At 54.0% G+C, this 18,787-nt stretch overlaps 8 protein-coding genes across 8 annotated transcripts; 3 read left to right on the top strand and 5 right to left on the bottom strand.

The window, feature by feature from the left end:
* Positions 1–573: 573 nt before the first annotated feature.
* On the top strand, positions 574–1,837 carry BU26DRAFT_384833 (stem cell self-renewal protein Piwi; the record flags this gene model as incomplete). The annotated part of the gene is made up of 2 exons (XM_033822617.1): positions 574–957; positions 1,007–1,837. Coding segments are annotated over 2 exons (1,215 nt in total), but the record flags the coding sequence as incomplete, so codon positions are not given.
* Positions 1,838–2,181: 344 nt separating this feature from the next.
* BU26DRAFT_517836 (L30e-like protein) lies at positions 2,182–3,296 on the bottom strand. Its single transcript, XM_033828675.1, has 5 exons — positions 3,237–3,296; positions 3,019–3,176; positions 2,854–2,961; positions 2,739–2,788; positions 2,182–2,677 (listed from the first exon to the last, which is right to left on the bottom strand). The coding sequence occupies exons 2-5, from the start codon at positions 3,117–3,119 to the stop codon at positions 2,556–2,558; spliced, it is 381 nt and encodes a 126-aa protein (XP_033686112.1). The 5' UTR covers positions 3,120–3,176; positions 3,237–3,296; the 3' UTR covers positions 2,182–2,555.
* A 157-nt stretch (positions 3,297–3,453) lies between these two features.
* BU26DRAFT_517834 (vacuolar ATP synthase 16 kDa proteolipid subunit) lies at positions 3,454–4,862 on the top strand. Its single transcript, XM_033828674.1, has 5 exons — positions 3,454–3,554; positions 3,710–3,722; positions 3,866–3,995; positions 4,107–4,367; positions 4,420–4,862. The coding sequence occupies exons 1-5, from the start codon at positions 3,538–3,540 to the stop codon at positions 4,479–4,481; spliced, it is 483 nt and encodes a 160-aa protein (XP_033686111.1). The 5' UTR covers positions 3,454–3,537; the 3' UTR covers positions 4,482–4,862.
* A 173-nt stretch (positions 4,863–5,035) lies between these two features.
* BU26DRAFT_481598 (WSC-domain-containing protein) lies at positions 5,036–6,845 on the bottom strand (the record flags this gene model as incomplete). The annotated part of the gene is made up of 3 exons (XM_033825739.1): positions 5,036–6,437; positions 6,484–6,629; positions 6,735–6,845. 3 exons carry the CDS (start codon positions 6,843–6,845, stop codon positions 5,036–5,038), a joined length of 1,659 nt encoding a protein of 552 aa, XP_033686110.1.
* A 1,615-nt stretch (positions 6,846–8,460) lies between these two features.
* On the bottom strand, positions 8,461–9,980 carry BU26DRAFT_276328 (NAD(P)-binding protein). Its single transcript, XM_033821454.1, has one exon. It carries the CDS (start codon positions 9,639–9,641, stop codon positions 8,649–8,651), a length of 993 nt encoding a protein of 330 aa, XP_033686109.1. The 5' UTR covers positions 9,642–9,980; the 3' UTR covers positions 8,461–8,648.
* Positions 9,981–11,804, bottom strand: BU26DRAFT_276332 (uncharacterized protein). The gene is made up of 2 exons (XM_033821455.1): positions 11,699–11,804; positions 9,981–11,644 (listed from the first exon to the last, which is right to left on the bottom strand). The coding sequence occupies exon 2, from the start codon at positions 11,547–11,549 to the stop codon at positions 10,320–10,322; it is 1,230 nt and encodes a 409-aa protein (XP_033686108.1). The 5' UTR covers positions 11,550–11,644; positions 11,699–11,804; the 3' UTR covers positions 9,981–10,319.
* A 525-nt stretch (positions 11,805–12,329) lies between these two features.
* BU26DRAFT_517832 (uncharacterized protein) lies at positions 12,330–13,474 on the bottom strand. Its single transcript, XM_033828673.1, has one exon. The coding sequence runs from the start codon at positions 13,407–13,409 to the stop codon at positions 12,606–12,608; it is 804 nt and encodes a 267-aa protein (XP_033686107.1). The 5' UTR covers positions 13,410–13,474; the 3' UTR covers positions 12,330–12,605.
* Positions 13,475–15,224: 1,750 nt separating this feature from the next.
* On the top strand, positions 15,225–17,599 carry BU26DRAFT_603578 (uncharacterized protein; the record flags this gene model as incomplete). The annotated part of the gene is made up of 5 exons (XM_033835441.1): positions 15,225–15,539; positions 15,595–16,742; positions 16,792–17,119; positions 17,182–17,228; positions 17,299–17,599. The coding sequence occupies 5 exons, from the start codon at positions 15,225–15,227 to the stop codon at positions 17,315–17,317; spliced, it is 1,857 nt and encodes a 618-aa protein (XP_033686106.1). The 3' UTR covers positions 17,318–17,599.
* Positions 17,600–18,787: the final 1,188 nt, after the last annotated feature.

Below are 18,787 nucleotides of genomic sequence, written 5' to 3'. Positions count from 1 at the left end.
ATCAAGTGATCAGATCGACTCTACCTACCTCGCACGTCCCCGGAATGATGGCGAAGGCGCTCAGACTGCCAGCACACAACGCCGCCATGATAGTGAAGGAAGGCTTCAAGATTCTTGGAGCCACTGAGGAGCCACTTGTAAGTGGAACCCCTCCGCAAAGATGAAGGGATACTAATTTGCTGGCAGGCAAGCATGAACTTCCAAGTCGGCCAGGAGCTCGTCAAGTTCGCTGCGAAGAATCTCCCGCAACCGACTCTATTCTACGGCAACTCCGGTGGAGTGAAAACAAAACGGCCAGAGCTCGCTTCCTGGAATTTGCAACATGTGCACTTCAGAGAGGTCGGAAAGATGGAGTCGCTACACATGTTGGCTCTCCATGGTTGCTTCAATACGGACAAGCAGACCGAAAAGGATCCCAACAACGCACTTTCGGCGACGTTTCAGAAACTCGGGCAAACAATAGCGACTCATAATATCCGCTCAGTGACCAAGGGAACCAATAGACTCCTAACGGCAAACGCCAACTTGGAGGCATATCTGACCACTTGGTTCAGAGACACGCACAAGAACCCCAAAGACTGCACGGTCATCTTGATTCCCGGCAAGGACCAAGAGATCTACGCGAAGATCAAAAAAATAGCCGACTTTGCGGGCAAGCATACTCTTTGTGCAATCGGCTCCAAGCTAAGGATGAAAGGGTCCGAGCAGAACATGTCGAACTTGGCTCTCAAGGTCAACATGAAATTCGGAGGCGACAATCATCATCTTCCGACTACTGAGCTTGACAAAATCTTAGGTGAACGGCGCAAAGGGACCATCATTCTTGGCGCTGATGTCGCCCACCCCGGAGTTGGTGCCAGGGCAGGAAGTCCAAGTGTCGCATGTGTAGTTGGAAGCGTAGATGCGAACTTCATGAACTATGGTGGTTCCATGAGATTGCAGGCCGGTCGTCAAGAAGTAAGTTCTGGTCCGCGTTCCGCAGTGGAAGCCACTAACATCATACCAGAAAATCGAAGACGAGCACATGTGCTCCATGGTGATGGAGCGCCTCCAAGCCTGGAAAGCCAAGAGCGAAAGCGAGAAACTTCCCACCTCCATTCTCTTCTACCGCGATGGTGTCAGCGAGTCGCAGTTTAAGGCGTGCAGAGAAGAGGAGATTAAGCAGATTCGGGAGGCTTACAAAAGGGTCGGCGGTCGGGAGCCGGACCTCAAGCTGACTTTTGTAGTCGTCGGAAAACGCCACCACACGCGCTTCTTCGCCACAAAGCCAGAGCAGACGTACAAGTCTATGTTGAAAACTAGCGATAATACGTTGACTGAAGTCGACAACGGCAATCTCAGGCCCGGTCTTCTAGTCGAAGACGTCGTTACCAACCCCATCCCGTACAACTTCTTCTTGCAGTCCCACCAGGCGATTAAGGGAACGGCTCGTTCGGCGCACTACCACGCACTGCACGACGACATGGGACTCGGTGCCGATAGGCTTCCCTCGCTCACGATGCTGCTGTGCTTCGCCTTCGGACGCGCTACGAAAGGCGTCTCATACGTCGCGCCAGCGTACATTGCGGACAAGCTATGCGAGCGTGGTACCGCATACCTCCGCTACTGGAACGACACCGAAAAAGAGCCTGCGCCGCATTTCGAAGATTTGGTGCCAACGGAGGTAGACAAGAATAGCAGGCTCAAGCCGGCCAAGCTATCAAAGGAGGAGCTGATGGAGCTCAAGGGGGAGTTTGCGAAGCTACTTTCCCAGACACCAGCTGTGTGGGGATCGAATTACTACGATGGCGACCAGGATGAGGAGCAGAGGCTCAATCCCTGGGATCCGAATCTCGACACAGGGATGTTCTGGATGTAGGAGTTGTTGCAGGTGCTAAGATGTGGCGGTAGGAGTACCAGATTGTCCCCTTTCCTTTACCTTGTTTCTTTCGTCGCGTTCCGCATGTATCTGCTTTCTTTGCTTTCATCGCGATAGACTTCCTTTTCCCCTCATAGCTCTCCTTTGCTGCTCACGATAGATCTCCTTACACGCTCATAGATGGTTCTGGGTTGTTTCGGATGGGTGAATGACTCGTTGTACTGGGTGCTTAGACGGCATTGTTTCGCTTTCCATAGATATCTCTTCCCTGCGTTCCGTTGCTCCCACATAGATTGAATGAATGAATGACCCAATGAATCGGAGGTGCACCGTGCTTCCCCTATCCTCAAGTCCATGTACCCAGAGCAGGTGCTTCTTCAGAATCGGGATAGAGGACCTGGGGTAAAGTTTCTGCTAGGAGGCTACTCAAGCATATCTGTATTTCTCCGTCGAATCGAGCAGGTGGCTCTGGCTTCCTGTAGGGCGATGCGCAAGCAAATACAAATTTTGAAGGAGTCAGTACTTGATTTACTGCCTAGCACATCATTCTCTTTTAGCTGCAGGAGCTCAAGAGAATGTTTCACCCGTGAGCTCCCGACTCAAATGTCCCGCTCACGAGTCATCTATGCAAACTCGCAAATTGTGCCATGCTCTGCCTCATCTGATTCCCCATAACTCCATCAGGATGTATTCGCGCTTAGATCTGGAGGCGCTCGACCTTGTCCTTCAACGAGCGGATCTGCTGCATCAAGTCGGAGGCTTCATTGGTGGTCACGGATGCTGCGATAACCGGTCGAGCTACTCCGCAGGCACGGCCGACTAAAAAATTAATGAGTTTAAGTAAAGCAGGTGGAAACAACGCTCTATATGGAAAACTTACGGGCCATCTTGGACGGAACATAGACGTATGGAACATTCTTGTCTTCACACCTGGAAGGTGTTAACAGAAGTTTCTACAAGATAGGTGCCCTTGATCGGGCCAGAGGGGGGCTTACAGGAGCGGCAAGTGCAGAAGAATAGCGAGCGGCGACGTGTCAGCAGCGAGTATGATGACTTCCGCAATTCCACGGTTCAGTGTCTTCGTGGCCTCGTTGGCTCCCTTCCTTTTCCCAGGTTAGCTAATTCTTCTTTCGTAGATGCACCACAATCGATAAACTTACTTGAGCTGCCGGTAGTGACTCGCTTGCTGCACAAGGTCGAGAATCTCTTGAGAGAGAGCCTGGTCAGCTTGCGGCCAAGCTGCGGACTGGTCGTTCGACATGGCGGAGGTGGGAGTCGAAAACCGTGGGTTCACTGCTTAGCTCGCCCGTAAGGGTTCCTAAGAAGGTCAGAGGAGTTGAAAAGCGTATGGCAGGTGAGTTTAAAGGTGTTTGCATACACTGCTTTGCTCGCCCGTTGGTAAGAGTACGAGTGGAGTGGGAGTGGAAGTGGTTCGTGATGGAGGACTTTGGGCGGAAATTTTTGAGCTTCAAAATTCCGATGTCTTGGCATACGCCGCATCACGTGCGCGCTAAGGCGATCCTGGCAAGGGCGAAGCGAAGACTGCGACTCCAGCCATCGTCACCACTCACCCCGACATCACAACCGCCGTCTCCGCCCCGTCCACCACGCCCGCCCATCTCATTCTCGAACTCGAAGCCGACGTAGCAGCTTTGCTAAGCATCTAGAGCACCGTCACAATGGCCACAGACTACTGGTGAGTGCTCCCGGAGCTCTCTTTATCACTGGGGCTGCCAGCTCCAGCTTGCTTCTGCGGAGATAAGCTTGAGCTCGCCCTTGTCTATGCGACCGCAGAAAACGTCTCCCCGTCTTGCGATCCGATGGTTCATTGCTGACTCGATGCTTGGATAGCCCCGTTTATGCTGTAAGTCGCCAACACCTCCGCCTCGCCTCCTGGCCCAAGTCAGCACCGCAGCGCACTCCCAGGCCGCCGTCGTCCCGTCGCGCAGCCACACGCACCGAAATCTGCCCCTATAACGAGGAAACAGTTCGCTGATGACTGGGTAGCCCTTCTTCGGTGCGATGGGCTGCACATCAGCCATCGTCTTCACCTGCTTTGGCGCTGCCTATGGTACCGCCAAGGCAGGTGTCGGTGTCTCTGCTATGGGTGTCCTGCGTCCCGATCTGATCGTCAAGAGTACGTCTCGCACTCCCATTTACGCATACGTCTCAGGCGGTTATGCGCGCTCTTCCGTCATGAGCGGTCGACATTCCCGTGGATGGACCCTAAGCTAACACATCCCCTTAGACATCATTCCCGTTGTCATGGCTGGTATCATTGGTATCTACGGCTTGGTCGTCTCCGTCTTGATCTCGAACGATCTGAAACAGGAATCGTCGCTCTTCACCGGATTCATCCAATTAGGCGCTGGGTTGGCCGTCGGTCTTGCTGGTATGGCCGCCGGTTTCGCCATCGGTATCGTCGGTGATGCCGGTGTGCGCGGAACCGCCCAGCAGCCCAGGTTGTTCGTCGGCATGATTCTAATTCTCATTTTCGCTGAAGTCTTGGGTATGAACACCTCTGAGCGAGCACACGTGCAGGTTGTTAACACGAACGCCAGGTCTCTATGGTCTCATCGTCGCCCTTCTCATGAATTCCCGAGGCAGCGACTACAAGTGCTAGACAGCTTCTCTCGACCGACGATGGCAGCACACGGCAAGCTACACCTGCAATCGACGGACTTGGCATCGGAATCAGTTGGACACGTATCATCTCGCACGACCCCGTTGGACACCTTATGCTCGCATGGCGTATGCGGAATGCTGGCCATGTTGTATGTCTAAATTTGTGTATTTTCTTTACAGTGCGGAGCCGGCACCGGAGGGGTTGGAGAGGCGGCATAGGAGAGACAGTAGATAATGGACTCGATGGACGGTAAAATGCGATCCATTTGGCGGCGTGTATTCTAGGGTCTTACCATTTCCTTGTTTGCGCGTAGAAACGGAATGCATTAGTTCTCTCCTACAACGTCACTGGGAGCTGTGGTGGTGTCTTACGACGATAGCGCATATGCCCTGAAGCAGTGGTGAGAAATTAACAAGTATCTTACAAGCTCCGAAGAGGAGGTACTGGAGTCCTTTGGCGAGACTCGGAGAAGTAAAGACGATATCCAGCACACCCGGGCCGGAAGACGTAATCGATATCTATACACAAGGTGGCACCGTTCCCATCTCCCATCAAGCACCCATATACGCAGTGGGATGCGCCAAACAGCAACAAGCCGAGCTCACCTCCTCCGGCTTGCCCTGGCAGTTGTTCAGATAGCCAGGAATGGCGCTTGGGTCCGTGTTCACGCTCTGCGTGTACGACGCGCAGAACGTGCTTGCGGAGACAGACGCCGTGGGGTCGAAGATCTGGTTGATGCAGTTGTTGTGCGGGCATGCCAGGGCCGCCGTTGGCGTTGGCGTTGTGGTGCTGCTGGTCTCCATAGCCGTTGGCGGCGCGGCGGTCGAGGATGACGCAGGTATAGTTTGGGGGAGCGAAGGAGGAGGTTCTTCCAGTGAAGGGGCGCCGCCGAATTGATAGTTCTTGCATGCACGCTGCGCGTCATCGGAGGCGCATTTACGGTAGAGACTTATAGCGCTCGCGGCGCCGCAGAGCTGCGTGGTGTTGCCGGCGCATTTCATCGTGCAGGAACCCAAGTAGCCTTCTTTAGGTGCGTTGTCGGCCTTTAGCTCGTTTCCGCACCAGCATTCTTGTCCGAATTCTAGACCGGCGTGGGTATAGCCCGCAGAGGCGCAGTAGTCGACGCAGGTCTCCACGGTCATGGAGGTGGATGCTGTGTGGTTCTCGGTCAAAGCGCGGGTGAAGTAGTTATCTGTTCCGCAGCCGATGTAGGACCATTGCTTCGTCGTTGTCAAGTCGACGTAGTTCGGTGCGAAGGGGCCTAGCTTCGCGGTGTCGGGGCAGTCAGAGACGGGGTTGGCGGGCCCGGAGCCGTTGGTGACGGGGTTGCAGCCTGGCAGGCTGGGGAGCGGGCCGTTGACGTCTTCACTGACGATGCTGGGGAGTTTGCACGCTAAGCACTCCTCGGCCGTGAACTGGTCCAGCACACTGCACCCCTCGACTGTACCTCCAGGGTCCGTCGTACACGTATCCACCGCCTCCTGCAGGACATCTACATCCCAGCCATTTATAAAGTCCCCATGGAACCCATACCCCGTCGCATCGCCATTCGCAAACACAAACGGCTGCTTTCCATCTACCCACTCCTCTTTAAACCTTCCCGTATCGTACTCCACCTCGTAGAAGAGCGTGGGAAGATGAACTGGAAAGTCAGGCGGACACTTCCCGTTCCCGGGCTCATCAACCGGGTAGGACACGTGGGATTCGCCCATCGGAGGCGCGACGTCTTTCCCGTTCCAGCAGCTGGGCATGAAGAGCATGACTCTGAGATAGTCGGGACAGTTCACGTCCGGGAGCCCCCAGGTATCGTTTGCCAGGCCGCCGCCGGCGCAGTAGTATGTTACGGCGCGGGCGGACAGATCGCCGGTGAAGTTGCGTTTGTCTGGGTCGCCGGCGACCATGCGGAAGCCCGGTGGGAATGCTCGTAATTTCTCGCCGTCTCCGTAGCGTTGGCTGGGGATGAGTTAGCGTGGACGGCAGGTATGGGAGGGCCAGGTACAAGTAGTAGACTGTCATGCCCAGACCATGGTCATCACTGTCGCTGCGGGTGGGAACTGGAGCGAAGCTGCCGTTTCTGAGGTGAACGTTGAGCTGGGGAGTCCAGTAGTTTGACATATCTAGCCTCGTGCTTAGTCTCCATATACACTGTATTTGCTGCTGTGAAGGCAGATCTAAGAGGATTCACCTTGCTTGATCTTGTACGGAGTTAGTATATTGCTATGGTTGTATGGAGCGGGTGAAGTGACTCACGGTGCACGAAGAACACTTCGCTTTGCGCATGTCGTCGTATACCATGGAGGCATTGAAGGCCGATCCACCAGAAATGAAATGAACATGCCCAGAGACAGATCCAGGGCTCATGATAGGATCGATTCGTTCCCTTACAAGGCGTCCAGGACAGGACATTCGGAAGTAAGCTTCGACTGGGGAGAGACACCCGACGAGCCCGAGGGCGAGGATGAGGTTCTTCAAAGCCATGCTGAACAGCATTGAAGGGGAATGCGAGATCAGGGCCCGAGAACTGAAGTAGTGATGTATATAACTATTACTAGAAAGGAAAAGAAAGACTGACTGTAGAGAAGGCGAAGGAGTTTGCAACGAGCATCAAGCTCACAAAAGAAACAAACCCTGCAAATGCCTCCAGGGCGGCGTAGCGGCGGGGAAGCACGTTCTTGCCGTGCCCTCCATATCCGTGCTCTTTATATTGTTGCTGCGTCAATGGCTGGCCCGTTTGTACACTGGCGCGAGGCCGCGGCTGTGGGGTTGGTGTAACGCAGATCTTTGAATCTGGCCCGTGCGATCCTGTAAGTTCACAAATGTTGAACTCGATGAAATTCGTTCTTGTTGAGATTATTGGCTTGTTGAGGAATATTTTGCTGGAAGCCTATATCATCGCGGTGTTGATGGGTCAGGCGGAACTATTGTAAGTTTACACACCGAAGTCGGCGCTTGTGGACGTCGATCCATTCTGGCCGCTTTGTGTGACTGGTTTTGAGGTTGTTTCGCGCTGGGTTGGCGCCTGTGCTCTGGGACCTACGGCTATGTACCTGTGAAGTGTTCAGGTTTTCTAATGCATTGAGCGCTCGTTCGCTCAGAAGGATGCGCGGAAGGATAATTTGCGGCGAGGTGGCCCTTCATAAGGCTTTTGGAGGACCTTCAGGGCTCCAAGTTGTAGACGAACGCATAGCCGGAGCAGGGCAATTCACCAAAACGGCACAGTTCCGATCGACGGTAGGCCCACTGCGGCAGCAGATGACACCCGCGCGTTTGGCAACTTTGAATGTAAGTGTCAGTGGCAGCAGCCGAAGTGTTGGATTTGAGAACCCTTATGGCCTAGCGTTCGCGCTAATCCTAAAAAGGACAGCCCTTCTCCACGCAACAATACACTTATCCTATGAAATCGTCTATCTTCTAGAAGCTCCATGTCGATTCCTCCCATGCGTCCATGCCGACTGAAACATGGGAATCGAAAGCAGTTAAATTATCCAGACGGTTTCCACAGTTACTTACCCCTTGACGTGCACCTAGGCAGCCATGTGGTCGAGACATCGAGGGAACAGGGACAAGGCGGCCCGTTTAGCTGATCTACCTTGCCTGTCTATGGCGCTGCTGGCGGGAGCCGTCATCTTGTGACTTATGTCTCATTGTCCTTCAATTCTCCTTGCCACAGTTCCTCCAGTATAGGCGTGAACTTCAATGCAGTCTAAGACTCGTCCTCAGAAAGCATGAAAATACTCATCTATAACAGACATCGAATCCCGTCCTACACGTGTCCATGTGCAGCATTCGCTAGCCGCTAATTCTTGGGTGCAGCACGTGCGCCTCCAGTGTCTCTGCCACAGGCGACCGTGGACCGTCCACAGTGACACGAGCTTCCCCACGATCGAAGTCAAAGTCAACATCGGGAAATCTAGACTTGTTTGGTCTGGTCTGCAGTGTGTGTATGACTATGGAAGGGTGTTTGCTGGTCGTCAGTGTGTCGGTCACCGATGCATCATAGCGAGCGGTCTGGCCTAGGTGGTCGAAAGTAAGTGATAAATGTTGCGAAACAAAGGAATCGATAAGCTAGAACTGGTTAGTCTATAGACGCCTCATCTCCATCCCCTTCTCGCTATCTCTTCGCTTTTGCAATGACCTCAGAGTCGACCCTTTATCCCTACCGACCTATCTCTCAACAGGAAACAACAACCCATTATCCCTCCTCACCTTCTCCGTAATCTTCAGCGTCTCCCGACTATGCGTCTCAAACCTCTTCGCCGCATCCCAATCCTTCTCGCTGATGATCCTAGCGAAATCCTCCGCTTCCGCTTTCAAGTTGAGCTCCTCCTTTGGCCCACCCAACTCTTCCCTCATCTTCTTCCTTGGATCCCAGAACGTAACCTGCTCAATATCCGTAATCATCGGCACCACCAGCGTGCCCCTCTCCCCATAAATCTCGCTCGGCGCCTGCGAATCCCACATCTTCGTCCCGCAGAGATGCACCACGAAGTTATCATAATGCAGGATCAGCGTGCCGCCGCCATCAGCCCCCGTTCTGATGATCACCGGAAAGTATTGCGCATCTTTCGGTGCGCCAAAGAGGTCCACTGCAGCAGCCACCGTATACACGCCCAAGTCCGCCAGCGCGCCGCCGCCCATATCCAGGTTAAATATATTCGGCGTCTCGCCCTTGAGCACCTTGTCATACCTGCCCGAGAACTGCGCATACGTGATGCTTGCGCCGTAGATCTGGCCCAGCTTCTCCATGCTTTTCTTCAGGATCTTGAAGTTGGCTTCGCGGATGTGGCGCCATGCTTCGATGAGGAAGACGCCTTTTTCTTTCGAGAGCTTGAACAGCTCGTCCAGCTCTTTGCTGGTGGAGCAGCTAGGCTTCTCCAGAATGACGTGTTTGCCGGCCGAGAGCATGGCTTTGGCATGCGAGTAGTGCAGAATGTTAGGCGAGGCGATGTAGACGGCTTGGAGGTTGGTGTCTTTGGCGAGATCGTCTAGGTCCGTATACAGCGTGACTTTTCGGCCTTCATATTTGCCTGCGAACTCTGCGGCGGTTTCTTCTTTCCGCGAGTAGACCGCGACGAGGTTCCATTTTCCAGTTGCGTGCGCGCACTCGACGAAGGAGTGCGTTATCCAACTGGTTCCGATGATACCGAAGTTGAGCATTTTGGGAGTATGCAGAATAGAGATAGAAGAGGGAGAGGAATTGAGAGGTCGAGACGAGGAGGAGGAGGAAGGGGAAGGATGCGATGTAGCATCTACTTGTTTGCGAAGTTTTCTGTTGGGTGGAGTGAGCCCCACCAGAAGAGGAAGTATCCCGACGAGCTAAGTCCAATGAGAGTGATGTCATGAAAGCGGGGAAATTTACTCCTACGAGCGAAGAGCTTAGGAAGCAGAACCATCCAGCTGGGCAGCAGAGTGCACACATGAGTCACAATTAACAATTGAGAAGCATAGGAGGAACTCATCTGCGTTCGGAATGTTTTCGTGTTGCGAAGATGCAGGAGTCTCATTTGCTCCGACTAACTTTCCACGCTCGTACTGCCATAAAGCCAAACCCCATAATCCGTGCTGAGGAGGGTATCTCGCTGATGAAGAATTGAACTCATCATATGCTGTCGTACCATATGCTTGTGTGAAGGAGAGAGAGCAAGCCCGTAACTCATGCTCGATAGCTCTTCGTTAGAGCGTTGAAGGAACGAAACAAACTCCTGGAAGGATGAGAACCGCCAGTGGAAAGATTACACCTAGGCAAAAGCCTGGTCCTTTGATCCCAAACGCCGTAGAATGCTAGAATCGAAGTCGGAAAATGCATGATACAGGGTCATGGTGTCCATCTGCTACTTAGTCCTCCCAAATTGTCTCCAGGTCGAGGTCTCCACGCCTTTCGGCGCCGCAGACGCTCCACCTCTTCCTCGAATCTCGCTTGCCGAAGCCCAGTGTCCGCCCGCTGCCGCCAGGCACGTCGAGACTGGAACGCCGGGCACCTTCGGTGCCCTCCTTCTCGAGATCAGCTGCAGCCTTCAACCTTGCAATGCGGTCTGCCTCTGCGGCCTCAGCCTCCGCATCCGGTGTATCAGGGATCGTTTCGAGCGACGAGATGGAGGGGCTGCGAGAGCGCATAGAGGTCGGCGTGGAGGGCATCGATGAAGAGGTGAGGGAAGACGGGTAGTGGGCGTTCACGCCAGGGAATGGCTCGTTGAACTTGGCTGAAGAGAGCAGGGGTGAGGAGGAGCCCGACCGTGGTGTGCTGGCTGATGGTGTCCCTGTTGAGCCAAGCGACACCTGAGAGAGTGGTGATGCCGGTCTTCGCCTCCTGGACAAGGAGCCGGTGCTGCTGTACAGGGTAGAGATGGGCGATGGTTGGAGGACGCCCGCTTTAGGCGTGAGCTCCAGCTCGGCGTCCTCCGAGATGTCACAAACGCTGGGAGCCCCAGAGTGCGTGTATGAATCGTCCGAATAGAGAGACGGATGGCTGCGCGGGCTGCGTGTACGCTTGGGGGAGCGGAGCGGGGACGAGGGCCGGCCAGGCATCGGCGAAGGGGACAGCGCAAGATGAGTAGAGGGACTGATAACCGCAGGAAGCGAGTGAGCGCGCATCATCGGCGGGGCACTCAGCGAGCTGGACCCGCTGTGTGAGCGGAGGTGGGAGCGTGAGTACGGTGATCGGTTCCGGGGTCGCGGGTGGTGGGTAGGAAGCAGGTCGAATGAGGGCGAGGGATCTGTTTGAGCGCGTGGTGTAGACGGTCGCCGGGCCTCATCAGGGAGGCTACCAATTGTTTTGCCCATGGTGGAAGCACTGCTAGAAGTGCCCTCTGATCGAGGTTGTGCTTCGGAGTGCTGCCCAAAGGGATCAATGGGGTCCTGCTCAGTCGCACCGAGTTTGCGGGGAAGCTCAGCGTCTTGTCGGGGCTGGTGAGAAGGTGTCTCGGGCGCGGCGTTGTGCGAGGTCGGCGTGGTCTCTTGAGCAGCGGCACTCGACGTCGTCATCGCCTTCAGATGCGAGATGAGGCCGTCGGGGCCCGTCTCCGCAGGGAGAGAGGGTGGTGAAGAGGTCAGGTTTGCGGCGGTCATGGCGAAGGCGGCGTGGGAGGAGGATACATATCCAGTGGCGGGGACGTCGATTGCTGTCGCCAGAAAGTAAGGAGTCCAGGGAGCTTGGTGTTGGACTTGTTGGACGTGTTGGTCTGGGTCGTGTACCAGCCGGCGGACGCAGGACGCACCTTGCGCGTTTCAGGCTGCGGGAAGAGAGCGGCGGGCACAATGAGTGGCCGGCGCTGCCTAAATTGTTTGACAGGGAGCTCGGCGCAGAGGCGAGGCGACAGTCGGCGTGCGAGGTCGAGTCGGAGCTGTGAATGAAGATGGTCGCTTGCTCACGGTGATGCCGCCCTGTAACTGAGGGGCTGCGCTCCTGCCGCGGCGGTCGGATGTGGCAGTCGCGAAGGGTGCAGGTCAACAAAGGGCGCACGGGGTGACAAAAGAAGGACTCCAGTCAATAACAAAGGATGGCGCGCTGCTATATAGCTGGAGATGCAACGGTACCTGTGCTTACTGGCCATTATTTGGTCGCACGCCTTCAGCCGCCGTCACCAGCTAGCCGCGGGGCCCGTCCCGGCCAAGCAGACCCTGAATTGCGATCGAATTAGAGCGCCGGCGAGAGGCCGTCATCCCCCTTTTGCGCATGACCAGCGCCGTTCTGAGCACTCTTCACGCGGCCAGCGATTAGCACCGCGGGCGAGGCCAATCAGCCGGCTGCGTTAATCAATTCAAGGCTGCATGCGCCCAAATGGGATCTATCGGTCCCGGTAATGAGCCACCTTCATGCGGTCCAGAATCCTCTCCACACTCTCCACCGTCAAACGCTCGCGGAGACGTGCTGCGCCCGCCCAGTCCTTCAATTATCGCTCTCTGCCTCTGTTTCTTCCTCGCCGCATTAAGCAAACTCTCGCGCCAAACGCCGGGGTCCGATATAGGTACAGTATCTGCGATGGATCCAGCTAATGCGGCGGCGTAGGATTCAGCACCACCACCAGCAACCATCAGGCCGGAAATCATTCGATGCGCTGACCAGCTTCCGCACATAGTCTATCTACAGCCATGTCTAGACCATGCGCTGTGCTTTCAGAGCAGCTAGTCCAAGCCGTTGAAAGGTTGTAGCGTTTTCTCGAGCATGAGCACAACCCCGTCGTAAACCGCCTGCTGGAAGCCCTCATCTCCAAAGCTCACATCTCTCCGGCCAAAGTCGCATCGGACGCACCGTCTCACCGCCTCCGCATAGCACCGCCCAGCATCGAATTCAAGCTTGTTCTCCACAAGTCGTCCAGCGGTGCACCAAGCGACGTCTGGTGTCCCCTCACAATTAAGGTCCTGTGGTGTTTGGAGCTCATGGATCGATTTGCCGTACCAGAGTTCTATCAAGAGGATGCCGAGAGTGAAAAGCGTCTGATTCCGGATGACTCTGCAAGCGGCGGTCTGATGTTTCGTGCATTCATCATCAATGCTGAGTGTAAATTCTCGATGGACGAATGGGTGCTCGTAGATGGAAGTTATAGGTGCCCCCGGCCTGTGGACGAAGATGATGTCCTCCTTCCACCGTTCGTCAAGCCAGGGCGTGTTGGCAAGTTGCAGCACGCTAGAAACTAAGTCGACGGCCACGCGAAGTTTGGCGTGGTTGGAAAATTCCCTCCCCACTTCACTCTTGCTTGTCAAGGTGTCTCGTAAAGAGTACGCCGTCCACTGCTGCTGACATGATAAGGTTCCCTCGAGGAGATATACCCCAAGTTTCCTCCTGGACGCACCGGCAAGGTATCTGACACAACGGTTTCGCTGCGTTGGTTCCCATGTTGCCACGACCGTGCAAAGGTGTTGGATCCCATCAGGAACGGCTTCCGGAGCTGGAGGCCCGAACGGGCTGGAAGCAGGTAGCGTGGTCATCTGTTCCACCTGGATCGGGGCCTGCTGGAATCGCACCCTCCTTGTCGCTTTGGCTGAATTGCAGACATTCTGACTACGGGCTGGCCGGGCTGTGCATATCGGCTTGTCCTCGATGAACCGAATCTCAACTTTCCGCCAGAGCGGTGAGGCTGGCGTTTGTGAGTGAGCTTCTCCGGTTCCATTGGAAGAGAGTATGACCCTGAAAGGTCTAACCGAGTGTGTCTCATCTTCCAGCTTTCCCGACTCATTATGTCTAGCCTCTAACCGAAGGTTGACAGCGTGCCTATTGCAGCTACAGCGCAATCCAGAGCGCAGGGCGTCGTAGAGGCATCGGGTGTAGCTTTGCAACGCCATGAAGTTAGGGCGTGCTGACCGCGTCTGCGGACCAGTCCTGACTGGCTCCAGCCTCAAGGACTGGTCCGTTAAACGCTCCAGTGCTCTGTTGTGGTTCTTCAGGTCTTGAATCAGAACTGCGTATTCTGACTTCTTGAAGAAGAACTTGATGCGGTCTTTTTCGTGCTTGATCACATTTGATTCGGAGGAGCGAAGCTGGATGTCGTTAGCGAAGCGTTCTATCTACGGTAAACAATCTGCGTAGAGGACAGAGCAAAGGAGACGGACCTTTCCTTTATTCGACCCCAAATGTTCTAGCAACTTGTTTAACGACTCCTCCATCCCTCTCACGTTGTCGACATATATCGTGAAGGAACCTCTCAGCCGGTTCCTCAATTTCGATTCCACATCGACATCGCACCAAGCGTCGCCTCCCGGTACCGATAGAAACTCCGCCATGCACTCATTTCCAACGATACCGGTGAGCAACTGTTCCAGGGTGTTGCGGTAGAGAGTTTGTTCAGTCTCGACATCGAGAAGCAGCGCTTTCAAGTCCAATTCGAACCGCCGAAGTTTGTTCATCTTCACTATGCCCTCGCGGAAGTGCTCAAGGGTCAATAGGCCGAGTGGCAGAGAGCCTAGAACGATCCCGGCAATCTCAAAGCCCGAAATTGCTCGCAAAATCCTCGAATTGAGGCAAAGGTATCGCAGAACGAAACAAGTTGGTGCGGTCGTAGGCTAGGAGAAGGTGCGAGGCAATTCCTACGCGCAGCGGACACCGTCAAGCCTAGAGTCGCCTGCGGGGTCGGACGCTGTTACTAGCACCTGTGTCACGGTCCACCAATTGGTCCCATGATACCACTGGTAACCTTGTGGATTCTAACGCAGTCCTTTCGGTCAATCTGCTACCTCATCCGACCCTTTAACGTCATCCTCATCTTCGTGGATTGCGGTCTTAGCCTACTTACAAGGGATATTGCTCATGCCAGACATTTAGAAAGATTCGTAATGCAATCGACAGTCTCCTAGAATCTGCTTCATACTCGGAAGGGTCCAGCCCGTACGATGACCAACAATAGAGCAACAGCCGACCCCTCTCACATCGCAATCTACGTTGGAACCTGCCTGAAGGGGTTTCAAGACATTCTAATCGGCATACCCGCAGCCGACGAGACAATCAAAGAAAAAGTACGGCTCTCGAGTATCGACGACGAGTTCGGTCGCTTCCGCCTCTAGTGTGGCAATGTCGCTGCCCATCGGAGCGGTAGAAGTTCGCTTGACCATAGGCTTCGAGAAGCATCACATATTCGAGACACGATTGTCAAACTCTTGACGAGCTTGGAGAATATATTAAAGGAGGCACGCGAAATTGTTCAAGGCGACAGGATTCCTTGGGAGGATCTGTCTGATACAAGCTCCGAGGCTAGCAGCCAAGATGATCGAGAGGAGCCAGCGACCGAGCTGCGGCAGCTTGTCGCTAGCATGGCGGAGATAATCACCTGCTTGATGCGATTGTCCATGGCTATTCGGAATCCAGCACCCCGCGATCAGTTTAGAGGATCCGCGCAGATTGATATGAGCTGTTATGAGCCATTCGATATCGAACACGTCCGCGGGAAGTACCCGCAAGCGGAGGAGTTCTTGATCATCCGACTTGGCAGGGCGATATCGCGCAGAAGGCAATATCTTCGATACCGCGATGAACACCGCAAGAAGCTTGGTCGTGGATTAGAAGAGCACGCTCTTGTTGACAACACCGCCCGGACGATTGCGCCGTCAGAAAATATACAAAGTACAGTTGCGTCGTCGATCCCTGCGGCAATAAAGCTAAGTGCTTCCACTCTCGACCTAGACGAAGAAGACTACGCAGAGGATACACTATCGCAGACGTCTTACGCTTAACGATCCCTCTAAGTTGCGACCTCCACCTCTTCCGGAACAAGGCTACCACGGTCAACCCTTCGAATGCCCTCTCTGCTTTCGCCTCGTTTTCATTCAGGGTACATCAGTTTGGCAGAAGCACGTCTACGAGGACTTACGCCCTTATGTCTGCACATTCGAGAACTGCAAGCTCCCAGATTGCTCTTACGAGTCACGGCACGCCTGGTTCAACCACGAACTTCAAGCACATCGGAAACTGTGGCAATGCATCGACGGCTGCGATCAAACCTTCCACTCGTATCACGATATCCGTGAGCATCTGCACAACACCCACGCTAACCACGCAGATGATAGTCGACTTAGTGATATTATCCGCACTTGCGAGAGGACTCTAGGGATGGGCATGGCCGGCTCATGCCCACTGTGCCAGCAGAGGCTCCCTTCACTGACGCAACTTCGGCGCCACATAGGAAAGCATTTGGAGGAGCTGGCATTGTTTGCTTTGCCGTCCCACGTAGCAGATGACCAGAGCGAGAGCGACGATTACGAAAGCACTGAGTCGCGCTCGCTTTTAAGTAATCGGAGCATCGGTCAGTCTCCCGAACCAAACCTTGATAGAGGTGACAATAACAGGGACGGGTTTCTTATTCTAGACGAGAATCCACCTACACGGTCTTCCAAAGAACCGACATCTGAGCCCAGCGACGAACCTAGCTCTGCAACAAGCCCTGATGCCGGCGACGCTGATACTAGCGCAAAGCTGTACTTCAATGATGGTTTTGGTCGAAAATTCCATTTCCCCTGGCACCTAGTCAAGACTTGGGAGGGCATGGACAAGCTTATCAAGGACATGTTCATTGGCGCCGAGTTAATCGGTCCCCATGTTGGTGAGGGGAAATATATCCTTTTCGATGATCGGGATAGGCGTATTCAGCAAACGGAGTGGAAGCAGATGGTTCACCCAGGAAGCTCTGTTACGATGCGGCTGCGGGACATTGACGCCTGGTCGAGACTGCCCCCACCATCGCCGCCGCCGCCGCCGGGACCTTGGAGCAGGCCACAGTGGTCAAAAATGGTGCGTTTCAAACGTGAGCTGCCTTACTCACCATTTCCAGAGTTGTGAGTAGATATTACACGTTCTATTTTACTGAACTAACGTCAAAGCAAGGATATGTCCCGAATGCTTCAGATATTTCGACCCCTTGGTGCTAGACTGTGGCCGTCATTCGGAGTGCGCTGTGTGTTTTCGATTTAGCGGAAAAGTATCACCCTCGTGTGAAAAGTGCAAGAACAACCGTCACGACGAACAAATTTCCCCTCAATTGCGCTCCGCAGAGAATCCAGAACGCAAACCCGACGAAGCCCAACCCCTGTTTCCTTCGAACCACTCACCCCAACCCAAAAAAGTAACCCAGCGACGCCTGGAATATTATGGCTTCGAGGGGCTCCGCAATCTATGCGAGAAGCGCTTCGGGCCCGACAATTACAGGATATGGGTACGTTCTTCCTCTACAAGCTCTGCTATTATCCCTGGCCAAACTACTTACGCGCTTGGTAGGGCACAGGCGACATGATAGTCTGGAAGTTCCATCCTCCATCTCAGAAGTACGTTGATTCGTTTCGTTCGGAGTTGATGTGTGAGCCCTGGATTGGAGCATGAGCTGACACGTTGCAGAAGGAGGTTGTCGAGATGATTAATAGGCCATGGAAAGATACATAAGATATATAGATATAGGTTTAAAGTGGTTGGTATGTCAGTAAAGATTTCAAGTCGAGATCTGCGAAGGAGGCGCAGTTCAGGCGACGGCTGCGGATTACTTTCGGAACCTACATTAAGGAGGATATTTGTACTCAAAGACGATTTCTTTGGCCGCGAGTGAAAGAAGGAGGTGGTAGGTACACATTGGCAAAAGCTTTTCCCATCCCGCATAGCTGGGCTGGCTTTGCTGCTAGTACCACTATTGCGGACATAGCCCAACAACGCTTTCCAGATGACCTAGAATTCACCACCGTTCCAATATCGTCGGCGGTATTGTTGTTTCTAAGTCAGCGCTTGAAGAAGCTACCGTATCTCAGTTGAGCATTAATCAGCGATTGTCGCGAATAGAACACCTACTCCAGCGCGCTGTCGACGGAAGAGAGATATCAGGCTGCGTAAGCAACATTACGGTTTGTTATATAGGCTCACATATTCTCCTCAATCGATATATGATTCCACTAAGAAATTGACGCGATTTAGAAAGTATGCGTATGACTAAATTCGGGTCTCAAAGGTTGAGCACCATGTATCGCGATATCAGTGCGTTGTTACGACAGGACTTTGGAATTCCAGTAACTAGTACAGGCCCAGGTATCAAACTGTAATCTGATCCGCCCAGACAATCCAGCTGCGGCCTCCAGATCCCTGAGCAGGGCACCCAATGCAGACATAGTACTCCCTCCCGGTGTTCGGTCCCTTTTGCGTGACGGCACGCTGAGTCCTCCACGAAGAGTTGCAGTTTCGACAAGCCGGCAACCGAGGTGCGGGAGCGGGAGCGGCTACCACCGCAGTCTTGAAAAGAGGTTAGCAAAGGCAATGGAACGCACTATGAGGGCGGTTACGGACGCTTTGTTGGTAGGTGATGTTGGTAATGTGGACTTTGCGCGAAAAGAGGCCCATAGTGTGCTGGATACCGGAAGGTTCTAGTGAATGGTGGGAGGGGAGGAGGATAGAGCAGCCGGGCTCTAGAGAGGGATTTCTGAAGCGATAGAGGGAAAGAGAATCTTTGATATTTTGGAATGGCAGCCGGTACTTATACCCCGCTTGCGCCTTCGCACTGACTGCGATGAAGTGTACCGCCTACTGCTGCGTGATCCCCAATTCTCGCATTTCATTGGTCTGTAGGATGAGAGAGCAAGCCACGAAACCGCAGACGCAGGCGATAACCAATCGTCTGTGCCAAGCTCTGTGAATAGCATATCTCGTAGCGCCCATAGGGGTCAAGCATGCACTAACAGCTCAATTCGATTGATTTACTGCAAGCAAAGCCTTATCTGGTAATCCATGGCGAGATTCGTGACTGGGATCAAGCGACGACTACATGCCTACCGAGAGCTCCGTATTCAATGTGACAGCCGTCTGATCGAAGTAGAAGACTTTATTTCCTTTCAACTTGGAACTTCGT

Source organism: Trematosphaeria pertusa, assembly GCF_010094035.1.
Source record: "Trematosphaeria pertusa strain CBS 122368 unplaced genomic scaffold BU26scaffold_5, whole genome shotgun sequence".
Taxonomy (NCBI): Eukaryota; Fungi; Ascomycota; class Dothideomycetes; order Pleosporales; family Trematosphaeriaceae; genus Trematosphaeria; species Trematosphaeria pertusa.
This window is presented reverse-complemented; position numbering and strand designations above follow the sequence as displayed.

Coding starts and splice junctions, on each gene's coding strand:
- BU26DRAFT_276328 (XM_033821454.1), bottom strand. CDS start 9,641: ATGCTCAACTTCGGTATCATCGGAACCAGTTGGATAACGCACTCCTTC.
- BU26DRAFT_276332 (XM_033821455.1), bottom strand. CDS start 11,549: ATGACCGCCGCAAACCTGACCTCTTCACCACCCTCTCTCCCTGCGGAG.
- BU26DRAFT_517836 (XM_033828675.1), bottom strand. CDS start 3,119: ATGTCGAACGACCAGTCCGCAGCTTGGCCGCAAGCTGACCAGGCTCTC. Junction 2,962..3,018: donor AGTCACTACCGGCAGCTCAA/GTAAGTTTATCG, acceptor ACCTGGGAAAAG/GAAGGGAGCCAACGAGGCCA. Junction 2,789..2,853: donor CTTCTGCACTTGCCGCTCCT/GTAAGCCCCCCT, acceptor AACACCTTCCAG/GTGTGAAGACAAGAATGTTC.
- BU26DRAFT_517832 (XM_033828673.1), bottom strand. CDS start 13,409: ATGACCACGCTACCTGCTTCCAGCCCGTTCGGGCCTCCAGCTCCGGAA.
- BU26DRAFT_517834 (XM_033828674.1), top strand. Junction 3,996..4,106: donor TCCCGATCTGATCGTCAAGA/GTACGTCTCGCA, acceptor ACATCCCCTTAG/ACATCATTCCCGTTGTCATG. Junction 4,368..4,419: donor CATTTTCGCTGAAGTCTTGG/GTATGAACACCT, acceptor CACGAACGCCAG/GTCTCTATGGTCTCATCGTC.